General features: G+C 27.5%; 1 protein-coding gene across 1 annotated transcript; it reads right to left on the reverse strand.

Moving 5' to 3' along the window:
- Nucleotides 1–1,174: 1,174 nt before the first annotated feature.
- LOC132935249 (disks large homolog 5-like) lies at nt 1,175–16,810 on the reverse strand. The gene is made up of 20 exons (XM_061001725.1): nt 16,673–16,810; nt 16,091–16,257; nt 15,891–16,023; nt 15,653–15,821; nt 13,080–14,188; nt 12,882–13,014; nt 12,690–12,820; nt 11,191–11,467; nt 10,722–11,122; nt 8,436–8,645; nt 8,101–8,359; nt 7,856–8,025; nt 4,099–4,299; nt 3,730–4,034; nt 3,353–3,665; nt 3,145–3,269; nt 2,825–3,059; nt 2,108–2,325; nt 1,882–2,046; nt 1,175–1,802 (listed from the first exon to the last, which is right to left on the reverse strand). Exons 2-20 carry the CDS (start codon nt 16,128–16,130, stop codon nt 1,693–1,695), a joined length of 4,704 nt encoding a protein of 1,567 aa, XP_060857708.1. The 5' UTR covers nt 16,131–16,257; nt 16,673–16,810; the 3' UTR covers nt 1,175–1,692.
- Nucleotides 16,811–19,301: the final 2,491 nt, after the last annotated feature.

Here is a 19,301-nt window from a genome sequence, read left to right on the forward strand (position 1 = left end):
TACACATTCATATATTAATACATTTACAATGGGAGCACGGAGTGGCCGAGCGGACTACGGCGTCAGTTCCGACGTGTATACTGTCGCCGATTCCACGGGCGGCTCCTCTCTCTGGGCAGGCAACTGTCTGAAGAGGGAGGCCGCCATCCTCCGGTTAGGTATAACCAGGCATGGCAGAAACCTACGGATGCCCAATTTGAATTTCAGCCAAAACTAAACACACGTGTCAACCAAACCTACAGTTCCCTCCCCTACAGTTTTAAAAACCACCCAATGGCCTAAATTGCCGCAGGTTAATAAAAAAAAAAAAAACAATTACAATGGTGTATAATAATTTTTTTTTGTACTTTTAACATCAATTTATTATACAATTTATTACTTATTGTGTGCTACATAATTTTAGAAAAATAAAAAATTCGATACAATAGTCTTACATAATAATATAATATCATTCAGTGCCGACATTTTTTTGATAAAATTGCCATTATAATGTTTACATATTATATATTATGCATTTTACATATTTATAAATAAATACATTTTAATATTGGCTTACATTAATATACCCTTAATTTTAATTTCAATTATACATTTTAATATAGATCAAGTATTATTAGTTATAATATGAGCAATGTTATTAATAACAGTTAATACAGTTGAATTTATATTAGCTATTATTTTTAATGTTTTTTTTTTTGTTCTGGTTTCTTGCCAGCGTTTTTTTAAATTCCTATCTTCTTACATTATCTATATTATGTCTCAGATCATCCCTCTCTTTCTATTTATTTTAAATTAACTATTGAGCTAATTATTTTTTTTTCAACTAACTATGGTATGTTACACATTAAATATTTAATATGTTATAAGCAGGGCTTGTAAGTTCTTACGAAAAAATATAAAAAAATACCTAAATAAGCATGCATTTATGCACTCAAAATTGGCAAAATATGCATTGAAATATGCTTTAAAAAGTTAAAAATTATGCATTTATATATGCACTAAATATCTAAAACTATGCATTTAAAAAATGCTTACAGAATCGATTAGAATCTAATAGAATCATTCTATCTAATCCTGATGTGTAACTAAAACACTGATAAACATGAAAGAAGTAATTACTACTATATATAGCTAATTAATTTTAATAATTTTATGTTGTGACCAAATTCCCAAACATTTAATATAATATTATAATGAAAAGTTATAAACGATCGCGTTTTTTTTGTCAAATGTTGATACTTTTATAGTATTTCCATAAAAATGCATATTGATATAATAGTATGAATAGGAATATCAAAAACATGTATAATATGCCCGATAAAAATAGAATTATGCATAAATATTCCAACAATAGGCAAAAAACCTCTAAATATGCAAAAACATGCAAAACAAAACTTCACATGTTTAACCATGGTACCTTGAAATGGATTTCTATGTCATGTAGCATTAAATACAACTTAGCAAGATTTATATATAAATGCATGAACTTACAAGCACTGATTATAAGCAATAACATATTAAAATACAAAATTATTACATATAAAAAAATAATCCAACAACCAACAATAGTTTACAATACATTGTTCAATATAAAACTCAAAGGGAATCCCCAAATTAGTAAAATAGAAATAATAATAATAATTTTAAAACTAATTTGTTTTAGATGTAACAATGATTCATAAACACTTGTTATCAAAGTGGAGTTGGGGAAGGAACCCAAAGTGTTTTGCTTTTTTCCAAGTCAACGGCAGCTTTAATTTTTGTACACGTGTTTGCCACATTAACTCCAGCTGGTATAACTGCTACAAAAAAACATTTAATATTTATAATATAATAATTAACAATGAAATATTATATATTATACTCTCAATGGAAACACACCTGAAATGTTATTAGATTCAGATTCAAGCTTTAATGCATGTTCATACATTTCTTTTGCTGCTTTTGCAGAAATTTTATCGTGAGACGATCGAGACTCTTTAGATTCGATCACTTGCTCAGTGGATTTTAAATTAACTAATTCGGTGGTTAGAATGCTTGGTTCAACTAGAAAAAGTACAACATATATGTAATACACAGTTATTTTTGTTTATAAAATTACACTTACAATTTAACATTTGGTAAGAAGGCATCACAATGGCATCATCATGTAAAGTACCAGAGTCACTATTATACCAACCCAAGTTTATATTTGAAAAACTAGCCAATTCTTTGGAACTGCTGCGTTGATGCTTTTTACGTTTAAAGAAACTGAGTCTTGTTGGACGTTGTGTATCACCTTCTAATTTACCTCCACTATGTCTAATTACAAGTTCTTCTTCAACTCTAAACATTAAAAATTAAACTTAATAGGATGTCAGCGTAATATATGTTTTCTCTCTCAGACCCACGCGCAACATAGATAAAACGCTTTCACCAAAAAATCTTTTTTTTGTTCACGAATTTGAGTAGTCTTAGACTAAAGTCAACTATTACAACAATTATAAAGGATAATATTTTTGAGGGTATGACGTATCGATATTATATTTTATTGTTATTTAACTTTCAAAATAAACAAAAAATGTTGTAAATTTTAATGATGTTTAAATTGTTTTGAGACAATATTTAAACAAATCAATATGTCATACACTCAAGAATGTTATAATTATCGTTTTTGTAATGGATGATTTTACCCTAAGATTACTTTAAAACATAAAAAAATGATTCTGAATTTTGACTATGTTGCGTGTGGTCCAGAGAATATTCTACTTATCACTGATATATTTTAATCAATAGATAATTGTATTAAAAAATATCTTTACATTTAAATTTGAAATATTATTACTTGTATTTGCTAGGTATAATCCCAACTTGTTGTTTATAACCATTGTGATCAACTAACCACGCTCGCCAATTTCCCGGAACACCATTATACATTGTGCTATCTACATACAGAACATCATCTTTGCGAAATTGTAGCTGAGAAGAATTACTACCAGCATCACTTAAATCAACTATACGATCAAACAATGCTCGTATAAAAAAGCTATCACCGGGTTTTTCCTTTATTTCATTGTATTCTATTATAATAAACAAATGAATAAATACATATTTTTTTTTTTTAGAAAAATTTCATAATAATTTCAAAATAATTTTGTTACTTACTATCAATTAAATACTGTGCTAGAACTGTGACTTTTTTAGCTGGCTTTGCTAACTCAAAAGCTGCTTCTTCAGCAGTTGCTTCTCTTAAATCTGTTCCATTATATTCAAGTATACAATCACCAGTTCTGTGTAAAAAAAAATATTTATAAATAAACTATAAATTTGTTGTTAAGATTAATTAAAATTGACAAATTTAAAGTAGCCGTACCGTAAACCTGCGTTATACGCCAATGAATTTAAGTTAACACTATGTACAAATATTCCAACAGCATTACCGCCAACTAGGCTTATTCCTAAGTTACTACATTTCCTTGTCTCCATAATAAAATACCGTGGTTCACATGCTCTTAAGCTTTTACTATCTGTATTTAGATCACTCTTTTGCAAATGTAATGTGGCCATGTCATGAGTTATAACTGAAGAACCTGTAGACATTCTATTAACAGTATGTGAATTGCACGGTGTTAAAGTTTCTGAATGGCTGCTTGTTGAACTTTTGGTACCTTTTAACTCTTTGTATTCTAAAAACATAAATTAGTTAATATTTATTTATTCATATCTATTAATGGACTAATTAAGACATACTATCTAAGTTGTAATGTACTAGCATGGTTACTGAGTTTCCACACTGCCGTAAAACATTTGCAGCTAATTGATATGATGCACTTCTCAAGTTTATTCCACAAACTTCTAATATCTGATCTCCGACTTGAAGACCTGCTTTGAAAGCCATACTATGTTCAGTAATATAAGATATAAAAACTCCACTACTGTCAACAGAAAATATATTAATTCCAAGAGGTTCGGATGATTTCTCTATTTTGATGTTTCTCAACCCCACAGTTAATGAACCACTTCCAACACCTCTTAGTAATGGATTTTTGAAATATCTAAAATATTAAATTTATTAGTAATCAATATTAAGACTATTAATAATTTAGTTTTAATACTAACTTTGATGACCAATCATATTCAGGTAACGATTGTCGCTTGTTGGCAGGCATAGGTATTTGTCCAGGATTAAGAACTTCAACTCTATGTTTAGGCATTGGGCTATCCCTTATTTCACTACTTACAGATCCATCAATACTCCCAGTTGATAAGCCAACTGCACCACCACTACTTTTACTAGTCACACTATGGTTGGAAGGTATTCTAAGTAAAATATGTAATATATTGATTCATATTCAAACTTACATTTATAAGTAGGTATTTAAAATGTTAATGAGCGCAGTAGTGGGACAATATTTTACACTGTGTCATTACTCTACATTAAATACTTATAATTAATAAACTATTTGTCTAAAATTCGATTTTTATACAAGTTGTAACAGGAATACCTGACAAAAAAAAAAAAGGTTGCTCCTTAATTGTACGACAAAAATTGTAAAAATGATATGTTAATAAATAATTTAAGAAATATACTCATGCCAAAAGTAAAATGTTAAAAATAGTTATTGCGTTCTAAATTAATTGAATCAAAAATATATTGATATTTTAAAAAATTCAATAAATATACTACTTGACTTAGATAAATATTTTTACCATAAAAATTGTTCTTATAATCAAATTTTCAAGTTGACTCTGCCGTACAGTAGTTGTTTACATCATTGTATACAGAAAACTAATCTGAGCGGAGAAGTTGTGTAAGACTAGTATATTTGTATAAATAATCAAATTTAATAGTTAAAAAAAAAAAATAATAAAAATAGAATATATCTCATGGTTATAAACAGCGTGACTTTCTGATGAACTTTTTCTTTTTGATTGAGGTAGAAAAACGGGTTGGGAACCTTATATTAAAATTTCTAGTGCTAGCTATGAAAAAAAAAAACTTAAATGAATTTAAAAATTAAAAATAATTTGAAAAATTTGATTAATTATCTGGCTATAAATAACTAAAAATAAGTCAAAATAGATTAAAAACTGTACCATACATGTAAAATGGTAATATAAATATTTGGTGAACATTTTAATAGTAAATTGTTATTTGTTTTGGTAATACAACAAAATAACAAAAATCGATTAATGGGAATTCGAAAATGTATCGCTGAATATCAAATAGCTTAAAAATTATAAGTTCAAGCACTTATAAAAAATTAAAGTTCTGTTTAAGTAAACTTTTTTGTTTAAGGTAAGTAGTTTTGTGGAGAAACATCTATTAAAATTTCTGATGTTAGCTACAAAAAGAAAAACTTTTATGAATTAATAACTGAAAAATAGTTTGAACATTTTCGACATTTTGATGAATTTGGTCAACGTTTGAACTTTAAAAGCATATACAAAATAATCGTGTACATATTATATCTTTAATATTTTTGAACTTACATAAATGGGACTTGTAAGGAACCTTGCATTACATTTTCAAACATTTTTACTAGGTGAAAAAATGTCACAAGCGAATAACTAGTTCAAAAAGATAAATATTTTGGTAATGTTACCATTCATTAAAAATGCTACCATAAATATTTTGGTAATGTTACCATTCATTAAAAATGCTACCATAAATATTTTGGTAATGTTACCATTCATTAAAAATGCTAACATAAATATTTGGTTAAAATTTCATTTTTTTTTTAATCTATGGTTTGAATTACACCAAAAAAATAAAATAGTTTTTTTAAAAATTAGTTTTGCGTTAAAATTATCATTTTTTTTTGTCTTTTTTGACGCTTTCTCTCGGCTAAGATTCTAAAATTTAAAAATATTTATTAGATCAAAAGTTAATTCATCTGTCAAGTCTTCTTGTTACATCCGATATATCAATGTTTTTCCAAAATTATTCGGCTTTGGAATAACGAAATAAAAATTAATTTGTTACTAAAAAAGTTAATAATAAAAACGACTAAAAAATAGATGTTTTAGAAAAATGTTGTATTTTAACATCTTAAAATAATATAACGAACATATAATTAGCTTTGAGCTAATGAGTACCAGTATAGTTCATAATGTTCTACAATTTTAGATTTGGAGCGGAGCAATAAATGTATTGATTTTATAATGATTCGTGTTTTTTTTTAATTTTTTTTTTGTGTCCGTGATTACCTTTTAGAACAGTAAAAGTGCTTATATTTTCTTCAACAGTATCTTTTCTGATAGGAAAATGAATCTAGTAGGTACTAGTGGGATCAAAGTTTTAAAATTTCTAGTAGTTTTCAAAAGCACTATTAAAAAATAAAGAAAAATTAAGGAAAAACTGAAATTTTTACGCAAAATCGATTTTGGTTTTTTGTGTAACTCTAAAACAAATTATTTGAGTATTTTCTATACACCATAACATTTAAAAAATATTTTGATTCATTTTGAGCTGTTTATTGACATTTTCCGTTTCCAATTTTTTTTTTGTATTATTCTATAAATATCAGTAAAATGTTATTACTTAAAATTCACGAAAATATGCAAATTATTTTGAGTTAGAAATTCATAAAAAAATTTCTATTTAAATCTAATATTTAAAAATATAATACAAGATTCCTCATAAGTTTGATTAACTTTATCAAAAAAAAAAAATGTCTACAAGCAAATCAAATTAAGTTTTATATGAAGTTCATATTTTTACAATATTTCACTCGATTTATCATGTTGCAATTTTGTTATTTTGTTGTAATTAAAAAACGAATAACTGTATATACATGAAAATTTCACTGAATGTTTATATTTTCATTTTCTATACACTATAATATTTTGACTCTTTTTGATCTGTTTACGGACATTGTCAGTTTTCAATTTTTCTAGTTTTTTTTTCTATAATTGTCAATACAATTTTATTTGTTGGGTAAAAATGTGTGAAAAATTAATACAAGCCTCCTGATATATTGTTACAATAGCAGTTGAAAAATATTATAAATACATGTACACAATTTTGATTTATAAGCATTTAAAGTTCAAATTTTATAAAAAATTTATCAAATTTAAAATTTAATAATTATTTTTTAGTCAAAAATGTATAAAATGTTCAACTTTCATATCTAAGGATTGAAAATTTAAAACAAGGTTCCTCGTAAATAGGTTATATATAAATTACTTTATTCACAATAATATCATCAAATATACTTAGTAATATCATAGGCTGACTGAAGACATAAGTAAATGTAAATGTCATCAGTAAATGTCTTCGCTCAGAATTGTTTTTCTTATACAATGATATTATATCATTGAATTCAAATTTAACACCATTCATTACACCTACTGTACAGCAGAGTGACACCCAATTCCCCGCATTTTTTATAACTGGGGAATAATATATTATTTTAATGATTTTATCATATTAATTAATAAAAATGTCATAACACATGTGTTGTCTACGTCAAACATTCAACATCAGCAGAACCAATTTTATGTTGATACATTTAATTTTATTGTCAATTGATTGATTATCAAACCTGAAAGTAAGAAGCACTAATAAAACATAACATTGTACATCAGTATTTTTAAATATTTTAATTTTTTAGCAAGTTATGTCTCGCTGAGTATTTTATAATGTAAATACTAAATTTGCATTTAGCAGTACAAATTGTATGCTCCTAGCTATAATAAAAATTTATTAAACTAAATCAACCTAGCAACATAAAACTAATTTTACTGAAGATAAATTTATAACCTATGTTGTAAGTTTGTAAGACAGGAACAACACATGTGGGCATGATATTTTCTGACTATTTTCTTCAACATAAAAAATTGACACCTTAAAATAAAAAAAATACAAACATACCTGAGCCTAAGAGTTTCACTCTTTCTAGGAAATGTACCTACTTCATAACCTTGATGAGATTCAAGCATAACTTCACTATGAAAGCCAATATTAGTCATAATGCGATGAGGTGATCGAGTTGTACATCTATTGTAGTTCATATCAACCGATGGAGAGTTACTGTGTTGAAACTATATAAAAATACATTATCTAGATTAATAACAAGTAACTGTATATAATATTTCTTCATATTTATTTTAATTTACTTGAGAAACATGACGGTAAGGAGGTTCAAAACAATATAACATTGATTCTCCACTATGAGATGGAGATGGTTGAGAATATATACTATCTTGTGGAGTGAGAAAATGATGAGCGTTTGTTGATGGTGGTCCATACATATTATGTGATGTAGGTCTTGCTGTGAGGCTATCCTCAGCATTACTTTCAGTATCGCTATTTTTATATTTACCAGTTATCTTTTTAACATAGTAGTCCATCACATCTTTACCAACTTTACCAGATCTATTTAAATAAAATAAGAAAATAGTTTCAAATAGATTCTATTTTAATATAATATAGAATAAAATAAAATTTTTACTTGACAGAGAAATCTATAGATGTATCAGTTTTTGAATTATTTTGAGATGACCAAGACGGAGTTCTATTTAAAAGTACAGGCAATGGCAAACGTTCCTTATTTTTACGAGAATGAAATACTGTACAAGTTCCATGTTCAATTACAGGAATACTTCTAGCTTTTGGCCAAGTGCCATTAATCTTATCTAATTCCTTAGATTTTCTATGTTGACTATAAAAATTATAAATCATGTAAGGTATGTTTATTAAATAATTAATAATTTGTATGATATTTTAGTATTCATTTGGTATTGGCATATATTATAATATGTACCTATAACCAACGGCATAACTTGCGGTATTGTAGGGTATGCAAAACACAAATAAACACAAAATTTGGACATACATTTCTAATGAAAAAGTTATGTTCTTCATTAAATTCCAGTGCCCAGAATCGTCATATCAAATTATGGATAACTTATTTGGAAAAATTAACATTTTACAATAAAATATTTTACTTTCTTGATTTTTAATCAAGTAAGTATGGTAATTGAAATTAAAAAAGTCTGAATTTTGAAAACTTCAAGAATTTGTGTTAAATAGGAAAATAATAAATATATAACTCTGTAATGATAAGTAGGTGGGTAATTTAGCTAGTTATAATATAAAATATGAATGAGAGGGATTTGATATCACACTCAAGCGGTATAACCACTTTAATTCATAAAAACTTCGGCGTGAATAGTCCCAAAATATCTATTTTTTAACTTTTCTCCTAAAATATGATAGATAGAAAGTTGGTTGATAACTCATTAAAAAGGGATTATCAAGTAGATACTAAATGTAGAATTGAAATTTTTTTTAAAAAATTATTTAATTTTTCACAGATAAAAAAAAGAGTTATTTTTTGCTAGGTTTTTATTTAGCGAGGTAGATTTTTGAAACTGGAGAACGGATTTCGTTGTTTTGGGTCTTGTTAGATTCACATTGGCTAGGAGAAATGCAGTGAATATTTTCAAAACTTTATCTCCAATTAGTCTTAGTTCACTACAAAGCTGTAAAGCTGAAAAACATCAAAAAACGTCCAATAAAATTTGTTTTAATTTTTTTTTATGTTCTGTAATGGATTAACTATTAAAAATAAAGTTCTGAAAATCTTTACTGCACTTCTCCTAACCAATGTGAATCTAACAAGACACCAAACAACAAAATCCGCTATCTGGTTTCGGAAATCTATCTCACTAAATGAAAATGAAAATTATTTTTTGTGGGACTATTCACACCGAAATTTTTCTGGATTCAAATTGTTATACCGCTTGGGTGTGATATCAGTTATTAAATGTCTAAAAATTAAAAATCAAGAAAGTTTACATGCCGAACCCTGACTTGGCAAGCGTTTTTTATTTAAAAATGTTGTTAATTATTTCCATACTCGTAAATTGTTATTTGTATGGCTGTTTCTATATCCCTCTCTTTTATTAAATGATAAGATACATATTATGGAAGGTTATGTGTTTCATTCACCATTGGTTTATCGGGCCAAGACTAAAACCAGTGAATATTAAATTTATAAATAGACCTATGAACGTATCAATAATGAAGATGATAATTTTATTGTCTGACAATAAGTTTTGCATCATATGAAAAACATTTTTAATGAATACAGAAACATCTATTTTGACATTTCAGCATCAATTAAATAAATGTGTATTTTATATTATATTTTTTTTTTATCTCATTGTTGTACATTTTGGATACAATTTATTTAAACTTAATGGTTTATTCAATAAAATAAAATTTATCTGGTGACTTGAATGTCATAGGAACATAAATAAATATTAAATTGTAGTTTTCATAGAGGTAAATTAACTAAAAAATGTGCCAGCTTTAAGATAATTTGTTGGTTTTAATGTAAGTAAGTTGAAGGGAACAATTTTTTTTATAGGAATTGATTCTACAAACTGTGCATAGTAGACACAACTTTTGTTAGAATATTATTAATATGGGGAACGTATCAATAAACTAAAAAGACGCAATTAACTAATAATAGTTTTAAGCTGAAACTGGCAGTTAATAATTTATTCTATAACGGACTAGGCAGTTACAAATTGTTTCATTACATGTTTAACTAAAGAGTTAATGATACAAGAGGTTTCTTTTAAAAAGCTACAAAAGCCTAAGGAATTGAATACTTAAAAATTTGGAAAAATCTGTACTTATTGAGAAAAATTGATGATGAAGAAATTATAGTAGTAGATATGTTAAAAATAAAGAAACTATATTAATCCAAGAAAAAATAAATAATTACCTTGGATATTTAGTAGTAGTGGGGGGTGGAGGATGTGATTTAAAAGCATCAATTACAGGATCTAATTCTACTATACCATCTTCTTGACCTCGTTTGGAGATAGAATTATTGACAGGTAAAGGATTTCTATGAGGTTTTTCTGGTACATTAATCATCATTCTTCTTGACTGAATATATTGAGGTTTTTGATGAGATTCTTGATGTATTAAATAACTAGATTTATCTGTTTGTGTTGTACTATTAGTATATTTTTTATAAGTATCACGATTTGGACCGGAACCACAATTTCCAGCACAATATGTAGATTTTATAGTTGTAATAGTTAATACATCACCAGGTTCATACAGTAATAGCATAGCTTCTCTTGAATGTTTTACATTATCTACTGTTGTGTTGTTAATCTAAAAAAAAAACAGACATAAGAATATCCAGACAAATCATTTTTTTTTTCATTTAAACATTTACTTACACTTAATACTCTATCACCAACATCTAAATTTCCATCTTTAGCAGCCATTGATCCAGGTGCTATTTTACTAATGTATACACCAGTTTCCAATGAGATTCCATGATCATAATTATTTATATCGAGTTGAGTTGTGAAAAGACTCCTAGATGGGGAAGCAGGCTTTCTTCGTCTTACAACCAAAGTAGCACTGCTTAATGATCTCATAGTCTCCAAAACTAATTGCTTACTAATTGATGTACAATCAAGGCTATTCAATCTTAATATACAATCATTAACTCTAGAAAAAAAAACTTACATAGATATTATCAAATGGTATAAAAAAAAATTAAATATTTTAAGTTATCATTTATATTTGTTAAATAATTAAATATAACTGTTCAGAGGAGTCATCACACTATTTGGTTTCTCTTTCAAACCAACACAAAACATAACAAATTTGCATTAACCAGAACTAATCTAGTGTTGTAACTTATTAGCTATAATATTAAAGGGACTTGACCCAATATAAGAATATCTGGAGTTTTAAAGTGAGCTACGAACAGTTTAAACAGTTATAATGCACTTTAAAATTAAAACATCAATAAAAGCCTATGAGGTGTCCTAGATAATACTCTTACCTTCAATTATAATAATTGGTCAATTCACTCCAATATCAAAACTAACAACACCAAATTGGTATTTCTGAATTCAAATCAGAGATAGAAAACAAACAGTACATTGACATCCTTTTAAACAATGAGTATTTTGTTAGGAACCCCTGCCAATTATGTAATAATGTAATGCTATATAATGTAGTATAAACTTTTTCATTATGCCTAATACTTCTATGAATCAATGGCCCAGTGAAAACGGAAAAAAAAACCTTTTTGCAGATTACAGACAGAGTTTTAGTCTCCACTGAACAAGCAATAGTGTTACTATCATCAATTAGGCAGAACATCATAATAATATCAATTGTAAATTTTGCGAAATCTTTCTTAAATAAAAACATCTATTTCGGTAAGTAATGTAACTCTTTCACGTATAAGGAACGTCCTAAAATGTTATCAATATTTGAGTGCTGAAAATAAGTAATTGTTCAACAATTTATTTGCTTAAATCTTAAATATAAAAAAAATGTATAGATTGGATATTGCATTGTTGAGATAAATATGCATTTAAAGAAATTAATTGACTATTTGACTTTTATAAATATTATCTATCAGTGGTGAACGGTAATTTCAGAGACATCTATGATTTTTCTTCTGTGGGTGGTAGCCGGTGGGTCCCCTAGCAATAGTAATATTATATAATCAATAGGTAGTCAATAATAACCTGAAATATAATTAGTTATATTATATTAATACATTATTATGCATTAGGACTTGGGATATTTGTAACTTGCTTTTAGAAAATTCTTAGTTCGCCACGCCACAGTTATGCTATATTATGTTATATAATGTACATACAATATAGTTTTAGTATAAATATAAAGATTACAAAAATATAGTATGTTTAACCTCAATTTCCTTGCTGCAACACTTCCTTTATTGATAGATGATATATAAATTGCATTATTGTTGGGACACAAAGGAGCATCTCTTCCACCAAGTAAATCAATCCCTAAATCTTCATTTGTCCCTAGAACACCCTGAAAATATACATTTACATTAAATCAAACGCAAACTGATAATATTTTAAATAATACTTACTATATCAATATTTAATACTTCTGTATCCCAGTCTTGATGGACGGTATCTATTGCAGATACTTGACTGTAACGACATGTAGCCTGTAATTGTAGTGAATTAACTTCTTTTTCTAATTGAGCTTCCATTTTTTCCCTACAAAATAAGAGAACATGTATGCATAAGAAAACAAATTGCGTTTTAAACTATTATAATTATACTTGATAACACTGAGTTCTTTAGCAGTATCATTTTTTTGTTTCATTATATCATCACAGTCTCTAATAGCACGCGCTAACTTGCCTACAGCATCATCGCGCTGTTTTCTTAAACTGTCACAGAGGGTTCGTATACTTTCACGCTCTAACACAATTTTATCGCGTTCACTAAAAGCCCAATCACGGCGTCTTTTAGATACTTCCGCTTCGTCTAAAGACTCTTCTAATTCATTATGATATTTATCAGATAATTTTCTTAAGCGTTCAATTTCCTGATTTGCTTGATCTAGATTATCGATACGTTCTTTTTGACAAGAGTTAAATAAATCTAAAGAAGCTACTTTTTCTGGTGAATCTTTTCTATTTTCTATTTCTTTACTTAAGCCATGATATAAGTAACTCTTAAATTCTCTTTGAGATTCATTTTTAGCTGTTATCTCGCCAAATCTTTCCTGATAAACATTACATTCTTTAAGTGCTTTATCACGATCGTGTAATGCTGATGATAATTCACGTTTTAATGATTCAAAGTGCAATTGTAGAGTTTTTTTTTCATCTCTACAAGATTTTATTTCATTTTCCAATGATTTATTTTTGTAGTAAGCTTGAGATAATTCTTTAGAGAGCTTTTCGAGTTCATTATGAACACTATCGCGCTCACTCATAATAAGTCTATATTCTTTAACATCATCATCATGAGCTTTATTCAATTCTTTAAGTTCTGTACTACTTTTTACACTATAAGCAACGGCAGCTTTCATCTCTTTGACTGCTTCTTCATGTTGTTGTTGAACTATATGTATAGTTTCTTGAAGATAATCACGTTCTTGAAGTGTTAAATTCCATCGACGTATAGCAGCTGTACACTGTTGTTTTGAACTATCTCTTTCTCGAAAAGCAATATCCCGTTCTTTAAATAATTCATTACATTGTTTTTTTAGTTGATTAATTTCATCTTTCATCATGTCCATTTTATCAACAGCTGCTGAATACGTAGTGTGCAAGTCTTCATATACTTTTCTCAAAGCTGCATAATCTTCTAGCCTTGAATCATATGACATGAAGTGATCATTAAGCGAATCACTACTTGCTGTATCGTCTTCAGGGATATCCTGAAAAATATTTTAATGATGTCTAAATATAATTTTAATATATTTAATGTTATAATTTATTACTCTATCAATGTAAAGAGATATTATATTGAAAAAATAAATACCAAAAATACAAATTTTGTATCAATTATGCTAGTCATATCCTATGAAATAGAATGATAGAAACCATAAGTAAAATAAAAACTGATTTGTTCATCTCACCAAACTTTATAACTCATTTAAAATGTATTACGATTTCATACATGGTAGTTCATACCAATAAGTATTTTATTTTTGATTAGAACTTTAATGTCATCATATTACCTATGCCCGTTAGTTGTTATTATCTAATTTATATATTTGTGACTGGCATGTTTAAAACTTAAATAAAATTTAAAAGAACTAAAGATTATTTTATTTTTGTAGTAAGTGTGGGTAAAAATATTCCAGGTGGTTAATAACAATATACTTTTATTTAAGAGTCAGTGGCAATATTTAACTAATAAAATACTAGCTGTCCCGTGACAAAGATTATTTTTTTCAATTTCTATTTAAAAACGTGCCTCATATTATGTACCTACGAACGATGTTAAGGAACTTACAAACAACCAATAACTATAACCATTAGACTGACGTACGATGCACATACGTGCACATTGTATTTATTCTAGCAGCCCGATTTTCCTTTAAGAGATAAAATGTAAATAATTAAAACACAATTGGCTGCATAGCTGTGTAATGCACCACTTTGTGTTGAAATGAAACAACATTAACAGTCAATTTGTTGTGGGAAAGAGAGGTATACCAGTACTATTTTGTGCAGCAGACTCTTATTGTATAGATTAGATTATGCATGTAAATCTTAAATAAGTATGAAGTATGATTGTTCAAATCTGATTATTCCATCATATTTACCATAAAAAATCTTATTAGAAAAAGAGTTTTTTGAATATTTTATTCGGGGTATCACAATTTTAGAAAAATGAGTATGAAAATTAAACTGAATTTTATTTAATTTAATTTTAAGCTCTTTTAGCTTATTCAACATTTTCTCCTTCAAAACCTATAAAGACTCAAGACCTAATAAGATAAATAATATTATCTTATAAAGTGATAAAATTCATGTAAACAAACGCTTAAAAAAATATTAATATAGGCTAAATAATTAATAAAAAAAATATGTATTTACTATTTAGCATAAGAAATTTATGTATATAGTACATGTGTTAAGAATTAGATTAGAGTATTAGACAAGATCAAAAATACTGAACATTCATAACAATATGCTGAATGAACAGTTTGTACTGTAGGCAGTAATATACTAAAATGTCATTAATACCATTAAAATGACCACTATTGGTTAATTACTTTATTAATACCTATATAAATTACAAAGAAAATTAGAAATTGAATAAAATATTAACCCTCAGTAAAATCAATTTTGTTGCTCCTTCTAATGTTGAAAAAGCAAGAAGAAATATGTACCTGTTTGGATCTATTCAAAATTTGTTTTGTGGCAGCTTGTTTAGCACCAAATGATGATGATCCTTGGGCAACCAGTTCGATTTCATTAATCGCAACTTGATTTTGACCACGATAATATTCTAATTCTGTTCTTGTCTGATCGTATCTTTGCACTGTTTCTCCGTGTTGTCTGTGTTTACGAAACAAAATGTGTGATACTTAAATAATTTTCAGATTTGACATTAAAATAATTATATACCTTTTCAACATCATTAAATCATGCATTGCTTTATCACATTGTTGCTTTAATTGATCATAACCTCGTTCACGGTTACTATAAGCGTCTCGATTTCGGTCATTACTTCGATCTGAACAACTTCGAGTAAGCATATCTATCATAGAACAAAAATAAATGAATTTAAATACGTACACACATGCTTGTAAACAGATTTTACAAACCAGTATTTTTAGAATCTTCAAAAGTACTATTTGACGACATTTTAATATATTTAGTCCAAAATCACAGAACCGTCAGAATCCTTTTTATGTTTTTAGCTTAGAAAATTTCATGTTAATTGTGTTATGAGTTATGAGTTTATAACGGGATGTGCTGAATTTATCCATGACTAATAGTTCATAAACAAAGTAAATAACACAATAAATTAATGTAAGAAAATATCCAAAGATTTAAGCATTCCTATATTAAATTTAATTAAAATGGAAAATAAATTTAAATGTGGAGAAGCAATAAAAAGAGTTGAAAAAAATATTATATAGGTACTGTTATGTAGGTACCTAACAAAAAATAAATGATTGCAAACTGTATAATTTTATTCTCCATGAAATTGACAGTTAGAATTCATGGTATTTCCTATGCACGATTTTAAAGAACTTTATAAAGCCCTTTATAAACATGCTCCAATGTAATGATTTTAAGAATTAGAAAAAGCACAGACTTCTATACTACTTCTCTACTACTATATAGAAATCTGTGAGAAAAATTCTTAACATTATCATTGTAATAAACGATGGAAATACGACCTTTGTGAATTAGGGAATTAGGCCGACAAAATGTTTGTAACTTTGTTTTCTTGTCCTGTAAAATTTACCATTTTGGATATACGACTTTTACGATTTAGGCCGATAGTAATAATATATAAAAATGATTTTGAGGTTTAGTCTAACTTTTTGAAATTAAATATTGAGACAGCCAATGAATATACACTTAAATAAAGAAAATGCGAACAGCACCGTCGAAATACAGACTTTCAGTGTCACTGAAAGCGTAACAAAAACTTTTTAAAAGAAGTACAAACAAAACACATACAAGTATAATGAAAAAAACCAGATTCCCCATGGAAGTCGAACACTATCACGGAGATAACATGATACCACTATCACACCGTAATAATGCACTCCGCCCACAAACCACAGACTTCAATGACTACCATAGACGTATAATATTATATTATACGTCTATGATAACTACGAACATTTTTTTGGAACAAATATTCATTGGAGCAAATGTAATTTTAACAAGAGAACATTGGAACAAATGTTTTTGTAATATATTTATCCTTCGGAACAAATATCATTGGAATAATAATTAATGTTCACTGGACTTTAAGAAAATATATCGGAACCGAAATGGTTAGGCAAAAAAGTTCATTGGAACAAATGTACAAGTAACAATTTAGTAATAAACCATTTGTTCTAAAAATAATATGTTCCAGTAAATATTTTTTCCCTACTTTGTTCCCATTTCCCGAGCATTGGCAGCAAGTGTGTGCTCATCATAGATAATAAAGATCTTTATTATCTATGGTGCTCGTCTGCTGTCCGAGTGGCTGATTAAATTTGTATAGGCCGACCAGAACAGACTTAGGTTTAATCATGATAAAATAACATGGTATGGTGGGAACGAACTGAATACTACCATCGGAATTTGCGATGTTCATTGTATACAGTTTGTCTCATAATGCCCTATGTACAGATATTGATCAATGATCATGACACCAATGAAAAGCGGCGAACTAGGTACAGCTTTATATGAAGATCTGTGGGGTAATGTATGCGTATCATAATAGTAATAGATAGATAATAGATTGTTGATAAAATACACACAAAAAAAAGGTCCAGGTTTCTGGTAGCTAGAAACCCTCGGGCCACCGTGCCGTACCGTATTTCCCGTTATCGGCCGACTGCTATTGTTATAATAATATATGAATATAGATGCACAAATTACACGTAAAAATTCATTTCAAATCAAAATTTTGAAAATCGGGCGACGTGGTGACACTCAGGAAGGTATTTAAAACAATTCAGTGAAAAAAAATTGGAAAAAAAATTAATAGCGTCGTCACAAAATGGGAACATAAAAAAGGCCTGTTCTTTTATATATATAAGGATACATGGCTCATGTGTTATATTTTAGTAAAGTTTATGGACCACAATACTACATATTAATTGTATAATATATTAATATTTGCCAATGTAAAATTTAGATGTAAACATTAGATTGAAGAAAAAAGTAATGTAAATATATGTAATGTAATATTTTTTATTGATTAATTTTTATATTATTATTGTTTTTAATATAATTGTGTACCTATTATTTGTAATTCTTGGAAGGCAACTCGTATTTAATTATGAACTACCTGGTCATCGGAGGCAACTAGTGCATATTTACCTTTTTATTTACGATAAGGATGGGAGGCAATTCGTATAATTTGGGAGGAAACTAGTATGCACCGCACGATTCTTGAGGACCCAGATACAATGGGGTCCTATGCTAATTATTCACCAAATGGTTAATGGGTACCTATACACCGTATACCACCGTATACCCTCCCTTAAACACGACTGGGTTCACATATTTTTCTATTTTACTTTTTAGAGTCTATTAGCGTTACCCATTAGATACCACATGGAGGTTGACTCATAATTGTCTCCCAATTTTTTTTCGCACCTAATTTAAAAAAAAATTTTAATATTACTGCATAATACGAGTATTATATTAAATCATTAGGTCATTACAAAAATAATAAGGGCCGTGTTTATAGTCAATGCTTAATATTATAAGTATGTAATTTAAAAAATAAAAATTTGTGATAATAACTAAAGGCAATGCTTAATGTAGGTCTCGACCAACTTTAATTTAAGTAGGTAATACTTTTTCTTTTCTTAAGCCAAAGTCTCATTTATGAATCTCATTTGAGTCATAAGTATAGCTTAAGTAATATTTATTCATAAGCACCAACTGTATGAATATGGCCCTAATACTACTAAAATCAAAAATCGTATTTTATATTAGGTACCTATATAACAATTATTAATTATTAAATTATGATTTCATATAACTATAATATTAATAGCTATAATAAATTGGCTGTTATTAAGTTAAAAGTCGATAGGTACTTGGTAATATGGTCAGCAGTTAAGTAAATTAGACATACGTTTGTTGTATAAAAAATATAAAAGAAACTTAAAATTAATCTAGAAAATTTAACTGCGCATAGTAAATAATAATATATTTAAGTAAAATAGAAAATATGTTTCAAGTTTCTACAGTTATAGTTTTTAAAAAACTACAAAATAACAAAAATGGTTCGTGGATAAATCGTTGTACCTAACTAATAAACATTTGAAATTTGAATATCCAATATCGTAA

The sequence above is a fragment of the Metopolophium dirhodum genome, chromosome 1 (genome assembly GCF_019925205.1).
Source record: "Metopolophium dirhodum isolate CAU chromosome 1, ASM1992520v1, whole genome shotgun sequence".
NCBI lineage: Eukaryota > Metazoa > Arthropoda > Insecta > Hemiptera > Aphididae > Metopolophium > Metopolophium dirhodum.